Raw genomic sequence first — 16,666 nt, 5'->3', positions numbered from 1 at the left:
GCCTGTATTTAGCTGCTCTGTTATTTAGGAAATGACCAAGTCCTTTTTCAGAAGCAAAGCGGTTAATATCATGTGATTACTTTTGTAAGAATTCTAAACAAAGCCAGTAATGTGAGGACCTGCTGACTGATCCAAGAAAGCAGTAAGTCTGGACGGAAGCAGACTCAGCCTGGCCCCTGCTCAGGAGAGAACAGAGCTCCTCAGGAGGGCGGGCGGGCAGTCGGGACTCTGTATGGCTGGCGTCCCCTGGGCCGGGCGTGGCTATAAGTGAGGGCAGCCAGGGCAGCTGAGCAAGAACAGAGAAAATGACCTGGGGACAGAAGGGCTGCACTTCTCATCTCCTCAGTGCTTCCCAGAAGAGCAGAGTGGCAACATCTGGTCTCCAGTCAACTCTGTGAATACCGGGAAACGTGTCCTACTGCAAGCCCAGTACATAATCACTCATCCGGGAGACACCTGCACACCACCATAAGGAACTGGGGCCATTCAGTGCCTAGGTACCTGGGGCGTTGGTGAAAGCCAAACCCACAAGGGGTCCCATTTCCTACAGGTCCCGTTTCTCCTTTCAGCTCAGCATAGACTGACCCTGAACACCACACGCACTGTGTACTGCCACCCACCATGGTCTGTGCTCTCCGCTGACTCCCATCACATGGGCTGTAGCTGAATGCCAAGAGCCACAGCAAGTCCTCAGGGGGTTCAGCTTCTGACCTCAGTAGCTGCTCAGCCACCATCTCAGCCCATCCTCCAAAGTGAATGAACAAAAACCAGCTCTCAAAGGGGCCTCTGGAGGACCTGGAACAGAACCAAAACACATGGCAGCCAGGCAACTTGATTTTTTTGCTTTTGGTTCTTAAAGCAACTGCAACGTCTATGAATTGTTGGCTTAAATTATTCTTACCCACTGAATACAACTTGCAAGGAATACAAGTTAGAAAAATAGCTCACAATGCCACTCTGAACTCATCATAAGACCTTCAAAGGCATGCCTCTCAAAAGCTCAGGGCCCTGAGAACTCGGACATTTAAATCTTCATATCCAGGAACTTGAGTGACTGCAGACCTTTGAGAAAGGAAGACTGTGGCCCATGACCAGCAGATATGATGCAGGATGAGCAGCTGTGGGGGCGCCTCTCTGCCTCCAGCCTGCAGAGCTGGGCTGCTGTGCAAAGCAGGGCCTCCCAGCCCCAGGAGCCATGCAGGTGCTCCAGGAAAAGAAGGGAGGAGGGTCCTCAGGGTCGAAATGCAGACCCCAGAAGGGGCACAGACAGAAACAAGTGCTGCGTCCTTTTGACAAAACACAAGGTTCTGGTTGGTATTTTGGCAACTACGAATTTTTAAAAATAATTTATTTAACTGTTATTCCAGTACAGTTTTCTGTCTTTTACTCCCATCCCAGCCCACCCCCCCAGCCCTCCCCACCTCCCTCCCATTTCCACCCCCCTTAGTTGTTGTCCATGTGTCCTTTACACTAGTTCCTGTGACTCCTTCCCCTTTTTTAATGGACTGTATATTGTATTCTTTTCTATCATCATATAGCTTTTGTGAAGCCACCCTTTTGTCATACTGAGAACTGGGAGTCGCAATGGTTGTTTAAAGGGTCGAATCTGCTCAAGGTGAGGACCCATCAACTTTACATGGCAGTGCTGGTAGTTTAACATCTCCCCTGAAAAAAAATGGATCAGGACTGGCCTGAGATCACACAAGATCAAAACTTTCCTTCTGAACTGAGGACGCCCCTGGGACGGAAGGGCTCCAGGACCCTCTGCAGTGCTCTGTCTTTGGTGGATCAGGGTCCGTATTCCTCTGCTGACCCACAAAAGTCCAAAGCACGGCCCTTGCCTCCCCTGGTCATGGCTCTCCTCCTGTCCAAGTCCTCGCTGAGAACAATGATGAAACGTTCTGGAATTTAGCCTGCCAGACGATGAAGAGAAACGGAAGGAAGGGCAGTCCTACTGTTTCCCACAGGAGGACGAGGTGATGTTATGCAGGTCGTGTTAGTGGTGGGCTGGGTCACGACATCGCAGACACAAGGAAGAGGCTCCACAGGCTCTCCTGCCCGCAGCCCCCGTGGACGGTGAGCTGAGCGGAGGGCCTCTTGTGCTGCCTGCTCCCAGGCGGGCATTGTGCTTGTATCAGGGTTCAAGGTCTGCAATGCAGGGTTGGCCCTAGTCATTCTCCCTCTTTCCTACCAGTGACTGAGTGTTGAGGCAGTCCCATGTGGCTGTCTGGCAAAGTGCTAACCTGCCCACAGACCCCTTCCTACAGCTGGACCCCGAAGTCTAGTTAAGGCAGATGTAGGTTAGATAGGGTTCCCATGGGGTTTAGGATCAAGGGTCCCTGCTTCAGCAGAGGCAACCAAAAGGGTACAAGCAGGACTGCCAGGTGTGGCAGGTCACTGATATAGCCAGCACTCTGATCCCTACTCGGCTACCAGTCTTTTTGTCTCTTCCATTGGTAAGAGGCCTGGTGGAGCGGAGGGGTGAGGACCTGGCACTCCAGGAGTGACCTTGAACACAGAGTACCGCCTCTAGTCTGTGTGGCTCCGAGATGAGAGTACCGAGAATTTCAAGAGGGAAAACTGGCAAATGGAACAAACAAAGACAGTCTTGTAGGCTAGCATAGAAAATAATAAAATATACTCTAAAAGCAAGAAATTTAAGAGGAAGCTGAAGGTGGTTATGTTACAAAGAACTTAACGAAGCCTAAATGTGAATGCTTCCAGGAAAGTCAGCCACATAAGAAGGTACTGAATATCATAATGTTAATATCACAATAGCATTTTTAAAATTTAGATAAGTATTTATTATAAAGAAGAGGAACAAGAAACATTGTATCCCGCTGCATAGGAGCAGTTTAGAATTTCCTCCCGTGGAGAGGTAGAGAGAAGAAGACAGACATTCCTCTCCCACCTTCCCAGGAGTTCACAGCATGTGGGCACTGCTTTTTTTCAGGGTGTGTTCTTTTTATTATTATGCTTGCACTATTTCAAAATCTGACACTATACGAGGTATTCACATGTGCATGCCTACTTATTCTAAGGAACACAAAGTGGTCCGAGCAGCTCCGTGCTTTCTCTACTTCTCACTCAGCAGTGTGTTTACCTGAGCGGGAACGGTCACAGACCAACGATGCCCCTCCACCAGCCCTGCTAAAGGGAAGACGAGAGTCCAGACAAACCATGTGGGAAGCACTCCTAGGAGTCATCAGGGTCTGCTTACCCAGGAGTCTGGTCTTCCACTGCTTCTCTGAGCATTTCAGAAATATGTTTCAGTGGCTGGTGCCACAGTCCCTGTGGGATATCTGCGGGTAAAAAGAGAGAAGAAAACTGAAGAAATGTCAAACCTATTAGGTAGTAACCACCTGCCGCTAAGGCTGGAAGAGTTTAGGGGAAAAGCCATTCTTTTTCCTGGTCAGTGGAGCTCTGCCAGCACCCATTGCTCAGGCCTGGGAGGAAACATCCGTTAGTGTTGCATGAGGTCAGCTTCAAGGGTCTAAACTCAGACATGTGGAGTCTGTAGAGACTGTAAGAGCAGCCCACCCTGGGATTCCGAAATGATACGCTGCAGATGCCCAGGTTTTTCCTTTTCTACTTACTCACTCCCTCCTCTGTCGCTAACAATTTGTGACATTAAAATACGTGGAGACTAATAAAACAGTCACTAAGAAACTAGGAATGGGCTGCCCAACTGTTTTTCTATGATTTGTGATGAATTTATAATGTGATCACAGGCTTACAGTAAAGAAAAGGCCAGTGGGAAAAAAAAAACATGGGTATCATACAAACAAATGTCCTTTCTTGAGTTAGTTTCTCTGGTTTCACAATTAAACACATCTGACTATGTATCTGCAGTTTGAAACAACATCTGAAAAAGGTTACCACATTTGCATGTAGCGATGGATTCTATAATTATATCCATGAGGAAGACAATGTGACAGAGTACCAGCTGCTACTCCACAAACGTTACAGATCAAAGGGTCAGACAGACTCCCCCTCCGTCCTCTGAACCCCCAGAACTCTTCGTCTGCAGCCTTTGAAGGCATTTTCATTTTCCTCTTTATATCGGTTGTTTAGATGCCTACTTTATGTCCCCTCTACTTACAGTTCCTAGGGAGTCAGGGCTCATAAGTGATTCATCTTTCATGCTCCATAGGACTTTAGAGTAGGCACAAAATCAATTTCTGATGAATAAAAGATCCTACTATTAAAAACACTTTAATTTGTGAATTTAACATTGTTTTTTCTAATAGTAATATGCAGAAAACTATTCTGAAACTAGCATAGGAAGCTCTTGTACTCCTGTGTGAATTTACTTATCCTGTGACAAGTCTGGGATAATCACACCGAGGAGAAGGTAAGTAGGCCGAGGTCATGCCCATATACCATACACCACTCAATCTTTCATTTAAAGATCTCCAAACTTAAAAAATAACAAGTCCAGTGCTTCTCTGGAGCCACACAGGCTGACCTTAGGTTTTGGTGATCTGATGTAAGCTGTGAGGTATAGCCCTGGAAAGTAAATTACTGACTTCTCTGTCTTGTTATTAAAGTTTTCTCATTGTGTTTCCACAGGTTAAATTTCACAAAATTGTTGGCCAGAGATTCCCACGGGCCCATCACCACCTCTGCCTCTAGCATCTAAGAAGACAATGTCAGATGGGTCACTTTGCATGAGAACCTATGTCTTTTAGAAAAAAGGAAGAGAAATTCAGGTTTTATAAAATGCTGTGAAACCAATTCATCTACTTCCTTAAATAAATCTACGTACCCTAGTCTCAGGAAAAAGGCGTGCGAAAAATGGCATATAAAGGAAGTGTTACTGGTTCTTCCACTCTTTATTCTTTCTTTCCCCAGTCACATAAAGTGCCTTCTTCCCTCACAGGCATGTTAACAATCAACGCCAGTAACCATCATTTCCCCAACTGGTAATGGCCTACGGAAGGCTGGCAAATGGAATCAAAGAAAACTCTGGTGTAATACACTTATGGAATTCTTTCGGAAGCCTTCCCTTGGCTTGGTTAGGAGAAATTTCACCTACATTTCCTTGGCTTCATTCATCCTTTTTTCTTTTGTAACAAGGGGCATGGAGTAGAAAGAATGTAATACAAATAAATGTACCATTTTATTCTAACTCAGCCAAGTCTTAGCCTGTTCTTTGCATCTAGTTGGATCTGGCTGGCAGTAGAAGACTTGTGGTATCTGGAGCATACTATCAAAGCTTAACAAGAGACCTTTTTTTTTTTTTTTTCTGTGTTCCTTCTTTTGGTAAATGATCCTAACTGGGACATCAAACCATCTTGTCAAAATCCACAGAATGTGAGACCCTGAGAGCGTAAAGAGATGCCAGCGAGAACCACTTCCATTTCCTTTGTTTTATAATCAGGAACTGGGAGAGAAGGCTTATGACTTGGCGGTGCCCTTTCCCAGAAATCATCTTAATATGGGCACAATAAATCTTTACGTACCTTTTGGGTGTTGGATTAGCACCATGACGAGAGATGGAGAAGCGTAAGGAAAGTAGGTCTTGAGTGTAAACTTCAGCTACAATAGAATCAAAAATTCAAAACTGTGAACATTAGGATTGGAAGTAGTGCAAAGAAAATGTAAAAGCTTGCATCCTCTGCCCCAACAGGACCCATTACTACTAGTATGGTCCGAATGTTTTCTTAAACATTTATTCATTTTTTAAAAAAAGATGCTTCTAGTAATCTAATAAACATATTTTAGAAAAATAAATCTTTTAAAGTCACCTTTTGGGATGTAAGAAAAATAAAGTTATGCTTAAGAAAACTAAAGTTGTGATATAAACTGTTTGCATTAGTTCTTTATTTCACAGGGACCTAATTATACATATAAATCTTCTGTTTAAGTAAGAGTTTCCAAGGCAGTTAAGGATGGGTTTTTCTTAAATTTATCATTTTATACATTTTCCATTACTGTTCATAAACATTATTATGTAAGTTTCAAGTGCACACCACAGTGATTAGATATTACATAACTTAATAAGTGGTCAAGCCGATAAATCTTGCACCATCTGACACCATACAATGTTATTAGACTATTACGGACTATATTCTCTATGCTGTACTTTATATCCCCATGACTATTCTGTAACAATAGATTTGTACTTCTTAACCCCTTCACATTTCTCACCCAGTCCTCCATAGTCCCATCTGACAACTGTCAAAACGTTCTCTGTACCCATGAGTCTGTTTCTGTTCTACTTGTTCATTTATTTGTTTTTAAGATTCAGTTGCAAATACATATGTATTTATTGCCATTTTATTCTTTGTATTTTCCCCTTCCCACCTCCTCCTCCTTCTTCTTCAAGACGTTTCAATGTTTCATATAATACTGATTTGATGATGAACTTTAGCTTTTTCTTTCCTGAGAAACTATTTATTTGTCCTTTGATTCTAAATGATACCTTTGCTATGTACAGCAATCTTGGTTTTAGGTCCTTGCTTTTCATCACTTTAAATATTTCTTGCCCATCCCTTCTAGACTGCAAAGTTTCTGTTGAGAAATCAGCTGATAGTCTTATGGGTACTCCCCTGTAGGTAACTAACTGCTTTTAAGATTCTACTTTTGTCTTTAACCTTTGGTATTTTAATTCTGATGTGTCTTGGTGGGCCTGTTTGGGTTCATTTTATTTGGGATGTTCTGTACTTCCTGTATTTGTATGTCTATTTCCTCCACCAAATTAGGGAAGTTTTATGACTTTTTTCAAATTGTTGTTCAATTACATTTGTCTGCATTTTCTCCCCACCACTCCCCCTGACCCCAGCCAAACACACCTCCCTCCCTTGCTGCCACCTTCCCCCTTGGTTGTGTCCATGTGTCCTAATAGTAGTTCCTGAAAACCCTTCCCCCCACAGTCCCCTTCCCTCTGGCTATTTTTAGATTGTTCTTAATCTCACTGTCCCTGGTTATACTTTGCTTTTTTCTTTTGTTGACTATGTTCTAGTTAAAGGTGAGATCATATGGTATTTGGTTTTCAATGCCTGGCTTATTTCACTCAGCATAACACTTTCCAGTTCCATCCATGCTGTCCCAAAGGGTAGGAGCTCCTTTTTGCTCTCTACTGCATAGAATTCCATTGTGTGAATGTACCTTAGTTTTCTGATCCATTCATTTACTGATGGGCACCTAGGTTGCTTCCAGCACTTGGCTATTGTAAATTGTACTGCTGTGAACAGTGGGGTGCATAGGTTCTTGTGGATTGTTGTTTCAGGGTTCTTAGGGTATAATCCTAGCAGTGGAATTGCCTGGTCAAAAGGCAAAACCATTTTTAGTTTTCTGAGAAAATCCCAAACTGTTTTCTATAGTGGTTGTACCAGTATGCAATCCCACCAACAGTGCACTAGGAATCCCTTTTCTCCATAACCTCTCCAACACTACTTGTTTGTTGCTTTGTTTATGATGGCCATTCTGACTGGTGTGAAGTGGTATCTCATTGTGGGTTTAATTTGCATCTCTTGATAGCTAGCAATACTGAGCATCTTTTCATGTCTCAGGACCTTCTGTATGTCCTCCTTGGAGAAGTGTCTGTTCAAGTCCTTTGTCCATTTTTTAATTGGGCTGTTTGTCTTCTCAGAGTGGAGTTGTGTAAGTTCTTTATATATTTTGGAGATTAAACCCTTGTCTGAGGTATCACTGGCAAATATGTTTTCCTATATGGTTGGTTCTCTTTTTATTTTAATACTGTTTTCTTTAGCCATGCAGAGGCTTTTTATTTTGATGACATCCCATTTGTTTATCTTTCCTTTATGTCCCTTGCTCTAGGAGACATACCAGTGAAATACTGCTATGTAAAATATCTGAGATTTTCCTGCCTATGTTCTCCCCTAGAACTTTTATGGTGTCATGAATTATATCTTTTATCCACCTTAAATTTATTTTTGTGTATGGTGTAAGTTGGTGCTCAAGTTTCATGTTTTTGCATGTGGCTGTCCAGTTCTCCCAACACCATTTGTTGAAGAGGCTCTTTCTACTCCATTTTATGTTGCTGCCCCCTTTGTTGAATATTAATTGATGGTAGAGACTTGGGTTTATTTCTAGGTTCTCTGTTCTGTTCCATTAGTCTGTCTGTTTTTATGCCAGTACCAGACTGTTTTGATTACAGTGGCCTTGTAATACAGTTTGGTATGAAGTTTTGCGATCTCTCCCACTTTTCTCTTTCTCAAAATTGCTGCAGCTATTTGGGGTCGTTTATGGTTCTATATAAATTTTTGAGGTGTTCATTCTATGTGAAATATGCCATTGGTACTTTAATAGGGATTGCAATGAATCTATAATTTGCTTTTGGTAGTATAAACATTTTGATGATGTTAATTCTTCCAATCCTTGAACATGGTATATGTTTTCATTTGTTTTTGTCCTTGATTTCTTTCTTCAGTGTTGTGTAGTTTTCTGAATATACATTTTTTACTCCCTTGGCTAGGTTTACTCCTAGGTACTTTATTTTTCTTGTTGCTATATCAGATAGAACTTTTTTCCTGATTTCTTCTTCTGTTTCATTTTTGGTATACAAAAAATGCCTTTGATTTCTGGATATTGACTTGGTATCCCACTGTTTTGCCAAATTCATTTATTAGGTCCAGTAGTTTTGGTGTAGTCAATAGAATTTTCTATGTACACTATCATGTCATCTGCAAACAATGACAGTTCTGTTTCCTCCTTTCCAATTTGGATGCCTTTTATTTCCTTTTCTTCTCTGATTGCTCTGGCTAAAACTTCCAATACTATGTTGAATACAAATGGTGAAAGTGGACAACCTTGTCTTTTTCCTGATCTCAGTGGAAAAGATTTTAGTTTTTGTCCATTGAGTATGATGTTGGCTGTAGATCTCTTATATATGGCCATTATTATATTGAGGAATGCTCCCTCTATTCCCACTTTTCTGAATGTTTTTATCATAAATGGATGCTGTACCTTATCAAATACTTTTTCTGCATCTATTGATATGATCATGTGATTTTTGTCTTTGCTTTTGTTTGTGATGTATTACATTTATTGATTTGCAAATATTGTACCATCCTTGCATGTCTGGGATCAATCTCACTTGGTCATGGTGTATGATCTTTCTAATATGTTGCTGGATGTGGTCTGCCAATATTTTGTTGAGGATTTTAGCTTCTATGTTCAGCAGCAATATTGGCCTGAAGTTTTCTTTCCTTCTTGTGTCTTTATCTGGTTTCAGGATTGGGATGATGCTGGCTTCATAAAGAGTTTGGGAGTCTTCCAAAGTCTTCCATCACTTTGGACTTTTTGGAATAGTCTGTGAAGGATAGGGGTTAGCTCTTCCTTAAATGCTTTGTAGAATTCTCCTGTGAAACCATCTGGGCCAGAGCTTTTGTGCGTCAGGAGTTTTTGTTGTTGTTGTTATTTGTTTGTTTATTTTTACTGCTTCAATTTCATCTGCTGTTATTGGTCTTTTCAGGCTTTCTGCTTCTTCTTCACTGAGTTTTGGAAGATTTTATTTTTCTAGAAACTTGTCCATTTCACCTATTTTCAAATTTCTTGGCATACAATCCTTTGTATTTCTATGGTATCAGTTGTAATCTCCACTTCATTTCTGATTGTGTTTATCTGGGTCCTCTCTTTTATGAGCCTTCTTAATGGCTTGTCAATTTTATTTATCTTTTCAAAGAACCAGCTCCTGGATTCATTGATCCTTAGAATTGTGTTTAGTCCGTATGTCATTTAATTCTGCTCTGATCTTGGTTATTTCCTTCCTTTTACTGGCTCTGGGTTGTCTTTGTTGTTGTTTCTTGAGTTCTTGTAGAAGTAGAGTTAGGGTGTTTGTTTGAAATGTTTCTCTTTTTTTTTTTTTTTTTAGGTAGGCCTGTATCACTATGACCTTCCCTCTCAGGACTGCCTTCACCGTGTCCCATAAATTTGGGGTTTTTGTGAGTTCATTTTCATTTGTCTTCAGAATTTCTTCCCTAATCTCATTCTTGACCCATCCCTAATTGAATAGCATGATATTCAATCTTCATTATTTTGAGTGTTTTGGGGTTTTTCCCTTGGGGTTGGTTTCTAGTTTCAATCCTTTGTGGTCAGAGAAAATGCCTGATACGATTTCAATTTTCTTGAATTTGTTGAAACTTGTTTTGTGTCCTAACATGTGGTCTAACTTTGAAAATGTTCTATGTGCATTTGAAATGAATGTGTATTTAGCTACTTTGGGATGAAAGTCTATATATATATCAGTTAAGTCCATTTCATTTAGGGCATTGTTCAATGCCACAATATCTTTGTTGCTATTTTGTTTAGAAAATCTGTCCATTTTTGACAGTGGAGTGTTAAAATACCCTACTATAATTGTATCCCTGTCGATATTTTTCTTGAATTCCTCCAAGATTTTATGTATTTGGGTGCTCCTATGTTGCATGCATATATATTATGTCTTCTTGGTGGATTCTTCCCTTGAGTGTTATGAAGTGACCTTCTGGGTCTCTGTGGACTTTTTTATTAAAAAAATTTTATTTATTTACTTTTAGAGAGAGGAGAAGGGAAGGAGAAAGAGTGGGAGAGAAACATCAATGTGTGGCTGCCTCTCATGTGTCCCCTACTGCAACCCAGGCATGTGTCTGGACTTGGCCTGCAACCCAGGCATGTGCCCTGACTGGGAATCAAACTGGTGACCCTTTGCTTTACAACCTGTGCTCAATCCCCTGAGCTACACCGGCCAGGGCTTATGGCCCTTTTTTTGAAATCTATTTTGTTTGATACGAGTATTGCTACCCCAGCTTTTTTTTTTCCTGTCTGTTTGCTTGGAAAATTTGTTTCCAGCCCTTCAGTTTCAGTCCATGTAGGTCTTTTGTCCTGAGGTGGGTCTCTTGTAGGCAGCGTATGTGTGGGTCATGCTTTCTTATCCATTCAGCTATTCTATGTTTTTTGATTGGAGCATTATATCAATTTACATTTAAGGTTATTACTGACAGGTAGTTATTGATTGCCATTTTTTGTAACTGTGTCCCCCTCTCTTCCTTCCTTTTCTTAAAGTAGTCCCTTTAGCATGTCCTGCAGTGCTGGTTTGGTAGAGGTGTATTCTTTTAGACTTCTTTTGTCTGGGAAGCTCCTAATTTGTCCTTCTATCTTAAGATTGAGAGCCTTGCTGGTTAAAGTAGCCTTGGTTGAAGAACCTTGAGCATTTCCATTGAGAAGTCAGCTGCTAACCTTATCAGGGCTCCCTTGATGCCTTTAAGATTTTCTGTTTATGTTGGAATTTTGCCATTTTAATGATGATGTGTTGAAGTGGGCCTGTTTGGGTTCCTCTTGATTGGGATTCTGTGTTTTCTGGATTTCTGTGACTTTTTCTCTCATCAAATTAGGGAAGTTTTCCATCATTACTTTTTCAAACAGGTTTTCTTTTCCTTGCTCTTCTTCTTCTCCTTCTGGTACCCCTATTATATGGATATTATTATGTTTCATATTGCCCTGCATTTCCCTTAATCCCTCTTCATTCTCTCTGAGCCTCTTCTCCTTTTCTTGCTCCTTCTGGGTGTTGTTTCCTACCTTGTCCTCCAGCTTGCTGATCTGATCCTTTGCTTCATTGAGCCTGCTTTTGAGTCCTTCTACTGTGTTCTTCAGTTCAGAAGCTGTACGCTTCATTTTCTTTTGGCCCTTGTTGATAGTTGAGGTTCCTTTATTGGTGGGTTTCCTCTTCCAAAAGGTGTACTGGTGTTCACTGCTCCCACCTTGCAAGTTCTCTGGAGTAGCAAGGTGAAATTTGTCTCACTGTCTGTTGTTGGGATGACCCCTGTTTTGGTCTAACTCTGGTCTTATCACAGCTCCAGGTTTTATTGTCTCACTGTCTGGTTTTTCAATGTCCTCTAAAATTTTTGGTCTCCAATCTTCATATATGCTGGAATACTGTTGGCTGTTCACTTTTTTCTTCCGAAGATCAGCTAGGTGGTTTACATGTGCACAGGGGAAAGTGGACTCCACTTCCACCTATTGCACTGCCATCTTCCTCTAGCCTCTCCTGACATTTTTTTTAGTAAGTTTTCAATTTCTTGCTCTCTTCTCCCTACGACACCCCCATGATGCAAATGTTGGTATGCCTTAAGTTGTCCCAGAGGCTCCTTACACTATCCTCATTTTTTTAGACTCCTTTTTCTTCTTGCTATTCTGATGGTTTGGGTTTTCTTTTTTTTGGGGGGGGGTCTTTTTTATATTCCAATTTGCTGATTTTATTCTTGGCTTCATCGCTCTACTGTGGATTGCCTGTAAATTATTTCAATTAGTGTAGTCTTTGTTTCTAACTGGTTCTTTTTCATGCTGTCAAAATCCTAAGTTCACTGAGCATCCTTATAACCAGTGTTTTGAACTCTGCATGTAGTGTATCGCTAATTTCCATTTTGTTTAGCTCTCTTTTTGGAGTTTTGGTCTGTTCTTTCATCACCATGTTTCTTTGACTCTTCATTTTGGCAGCCTCCCTGTGTTGGTTTCTATTTATTAGGCAGAGTTGCTGTGTCTCCCAGGATGGGTAGGATGGCCTAATGTAACAAATGTCCTGTAGGGTCTAGTGGCACAGCCTCCCCTATCACCCAGGGTGAGTACTCGAAGTGCACCCATTATATGGGCTGTGTATACCTTCCTCTTGTAGGTGCAATTTGATTGCTATTGTCACATCAGTGGGAGCAATTTACCCAGCTGACCAGCTGCAATGACTGGATGTGAATGACTACCAACCTCCAACCACTGGGACCCATCCTGTAGAGTAGGACTTCCTTCAACAGGGTTCTGGTGTCTGGTGAGTCTGCCCTTGAGTGTTGCTGCTTGTGCGGGTGGTTGGGTAGTGTTACTTCAATGTAGTCTGGAGCTATCCATTGGGTGCACTGGCTCTGGGGCCTCCTGGGAGGTGCAGGCCAAGGTTAGCCACTGCCTCTGTTCTGCCCAGGGCCACCCAGTATAACCTACAAAGCAACCAGCCAGTGGCTGCTACTTGTGCTGGGCTTAGAGGTGTCCCAGTGAGTCTAAGACATAAACCAAGTCCAGCTGCTACTACTGCCAGGCCTGGACAGTAGGGGTCACTTAGTGAGAGGTTTGGGATCATTGAGGGCCGATGTTGCTTGTTTGAGAACACTTAGAAAAATCTGTAGCATGAGTGAAGACAAGCCATGCACCATATGGAGGGAAAAGCCATTGGAAACGGCTTGGGTGGGCCCAAAACATGGGTGGGGCAGGACCTCAGGGAATCGCCAGGGTGGGACAAAAAGTATGAGCCTGCTTGATTGGGTCTCAGGTATGGCACCTGCCTGCCCAGTCTGTTGAGGGGAGGGCTCATCAAAGGAAAAAAGTCTCAGCCAGCACTTCTGTCTAGGAGAAATCTGCTCCTCCAGCTCTCACCCTGATGCCAAATAATTCGGCTCCTCCCCATATGTCTCTTGTGCCTTACAAGCTGCTATTGCCATGCTGGAGATCAAAGGGATTGAGTCTAAGTCAGTCTATACACAGGCCCTTTAAGAGGAAGTGCTTGGGACTCCAAAAGCTCCCACCTTCTTCGGTCTCAATCCCCTCTGGTTTTTACAGCCAGAAGTTATGGTGACTTTTCTTCCTTCCACCAGAACCCTGGGTTTTGGTGGCCTGGTGTGGGGCTGGTACCCCTTGCTCCTAAGACACCCCTCCTGATATTTATCTACCGCATGTGGGTGTGGACCAGCCCATTCCATGTCTCTGCCCCTTCTACTCGTCCCAATGTGTTTTCTTCTTTAATTCCACAGTTGTAACACTTCCATTCAGCTTGATTTCAGGCAGTTCTGAATTATGGCTGTTCTGCAGTTCACTTGTAATTTTGACGTAGTTGTGGAAGGAGGTGAATACCATGTTTACTTATGCCACAATCTTGATCATGATGATGACGGCAACAACAACACAAAACAGGAAACAACGGTGCTCACAATACTGTGAAGGCCAAAGTGCTATCACTATCTCTACTCTCAGAAGGCACAGGACCTTTAAAATACTTTGTAAAAAGGTGAGTTAAAATCTAGAAACAGTGAAGTGCATGGACTTTAAGGGTACATTTTAATAAGTTTGGGTGAATGTGAGAGTCCAATGTACCACCATTCCAAATAAGACACAGAACATTTCTAACACCCCCCCCCCAAAGTTCCCTTGTGGCTATTGTAGTCAGCCTCTCCACCCAACCCCGGCAACCGATATTTTTATTTATTTATAAATATATTTTATTGATTATGCCAATACAGTTGTTCTATTTCCCCCTTCACTCCCTTCCACCCTGCACACTCTCTCCCACCAACATCCCCCCAACTTTAGTTCATGTCCATGTGTCATATGTTTTTTAGATTCTACCTTTCCCACACTACTCTTGCTCTCCCCCTATTTTCTACCTACCATCTATGCTACTTACTCCCTGTACCTTCTCCCCTCTCTCCTCCTCCCACTCCCCTGTTGCTAATTCTCCATGTGATCTCTATTTCTGTGGTTCTGTTCCTGTTGTAGTGATTTGCTTAGTTTGTTTTTGTTTCAGGTGTGGTTGTTAATAATTGTGAGTTTGCTATCATTTTACTATACATGCTTTTTATCTTCTTTTTCTTAGATAAGTCCCTTTAACATTTCATATAATAAGGGCTTGCTGATGATGAACTCCTTTAACTTGACCATATCTGGGAAGCACTTTATCTGCCCTTCAATTCTAAATGATAGCTTTGCTGGAGAGAGCAATCTTGGATATAGGTTCATACCTTTCATAACTTGGAATACTTCTTGCCAGCCCCTGCTTGCCTGCAAGGTTTCTTTTGAGAAATCACCTGACAATCTGATGGGAACTCCTTTGTAGGTAACTGTCTCCTTATCTCTTGCTGCTTCTAGGAATCTCTCCTTAACCAGATTGGGGAAGTTCTCCTTCATTATTTATTCAAATAAGTTTTCAATTTGTTCCTCTTCCTCTTTTCCTTCTGGTGCCCCTATAATTCGCATGTTAAAACATTTAAAGATGTCCTGGAGGTTCCTAAGCCTCTCACTTTTTTGAAGTGTTTCTTCATTCTTTTCCGCCTGGGTCCGCCTGTGCCCAGGATCTGCCAGCAACCGCTTTTTTTGCCAGGACCCCTATCCACCTGGCCACCTGACTCCGTCCCTCCTACCGGTCTGGATGAATGTGTCCATTTTAACTCCTTGGTTGTCAGACTTCCACACAGTTCAATTTTCTGTTGGTACTAGTTGTTTTTTTGTTTCTAAATTTTTGTTGTCCGTATTTTGGTTGTGCAAAGAGGCACAATGTGTCTACCTACGCCTCCGTCTTGGCTGGAAGTCCTCCAATATTTTTATTTCAATGACAGATTAGTTTTACTTACTCTCGAATTTCATATAAGCAGAATCACAAGAACATATATTCTTTTGTGTCTGGCCTCCTTGGCTCATGTATCTTTTTGAGATTTGTCCATGTTATTGTGTGTATGTAGTTCATTATATTTTCTACTGCTTAGAAGTAGTCATTGTATGAATATACCATAATCTGTTTATTCATTCTCCTATTAATGGGCATTTGGGTTGTCCCATTTCAGGTTTGGGACTATTATGAATAAAGTTGCAATTAACATTCACATTTATGTCTTTTTGTGGACAAGGGCCTTCATTTTTCTTAGGTAAATACTACAGAAATGGGTCCTGGTTCAGTCTCAGCATTAGGTCAGCTATGTGTGAAGGGTCTCATAATTAGACATTTTTGAGAGACATCCACCAAGATGGAGGCATAGGTGGAAGCACTGCACCTTCTCACACAACCAAGTTTAAAAACAACAAAGTTTTAGCAACAAAAACACAGCCAAACCACAGAAAATTGAACTACATGGAAGTCTGACAACAACAAACCCTTCAGCCAAACTGGTAAGAGGGGCAGAGCCAGCAGCAGAGCGGGGTTGGGCAGGAAAGATCCACCAGACTGACCCAGGCGAAATCCAGGCATGCCAGCAGCTGTGGGCAGATCCCAGGTGTGGAGAAGTGGGCGGACCCACTGAGGGCGCAAGGCATTGGACCCACTAAGGGCTGAACACAGTCACACATTCGCGCGCAGATAAACTGGTGAAGGAGCGAAACGGTGAGACAGACTGTGCAGGCCCCAGTGGCAGAGGGGACCGCCATTGTCCCTCTCTGACCATGCCCCCACATAGAGCGTCACAAACCAGCGACCTGGGTGGCCCTGCCCTGGTGAACACCTCCTCCTGTGTAAGAGGCACAAACAGATCAAAACATGGCTCAAGAACAACTCAGAGCCCCAGAGCTAATAAATCTAAGCAATGAAGAAATAGCCAAACTTTCAGATGCACAGTTCAAAACACTGGTGATCAGGATGCTCACAGAACTGGTTGATTATAGTCACAAATTAGAGGAACATATGAAGGTGAAACTAATTGAAATGAATGGAAATGCACAGGAAACCAATAGTAATTGAAAGGAAACTGGGACTCAAATCAAAGGAGTGGACCAGAAAAAAGAAAAAAATTACCAAACAGAAAAGGATGAAGAAACAAGAATTCAAAAAAATGAGGAGAGACTTAGGAACCTCCAGGACATCTTTAAATGTTCCAACATCCGAATTATAGGGGTACCAGAAGGGGAAGAGGAACAGCCACAAGTGGAACACTTATTTGAACAAATGATAAAGGAGAATTTCCCCAATCTGGCAAAGGAAATA

The 16,666-nt window shown here is 42.1% G+C and overlaps 1 protein-coding gene across 3 annotated transcripts in view; it reads right to left on the bottom strand.

Moving 5' to 3' along the window:
• FANCC (FA complementation group C) overlaps positions 1-16,666 on the bottom strand; it is a 305,923-nt gene that overhangs the window by 10,817 nt on the left and 278,440 nt on the right. For all 3 annotated transcript variants that reach the window (XM_053656528.1, XM_037133335.2, XM_037133336.2), the window contains 3 exons: positions 5,466-5,541; positions 3,221-3,302; positions 621-795 (listed from right to left, as the gene is read on the bottom strand). In XM_053656528.1, coding sequence (XP_053512503.1) covers positions 621-795; positions 3,221-3,302; positions 5,466-5,541 — 333 coding nt within the window. The remainder of the gene's footprint in view (positions 1-620; positions 796-3,220; positions 3,303-5,465; positions 5,542-16,666) is intronic.

The sequence above is a fragment of the Artibeus jamaicensis genome, unplaced genomic scaffold (genome assembly GCF_021234435.1).
Source record: "Artibeus jamaicensis isolate MK-2021 breed Jamaican fruit bat unplaced genomic scaffold, CSHL_Jam_final scaffold_1964, whole genome shotgun sequence".
Classification (NCBI taxonomy): Eukaryota; Metazoa; Chordata; class Mammalia; order Chiroptera; family Phyllostomidae; genus Artibeus; species Artibeus jamaicensis.
Note: the sequence above shows the minus strand (reverse complement) of the source record. Positions and strands in the feature narration are given on the sequence as shown.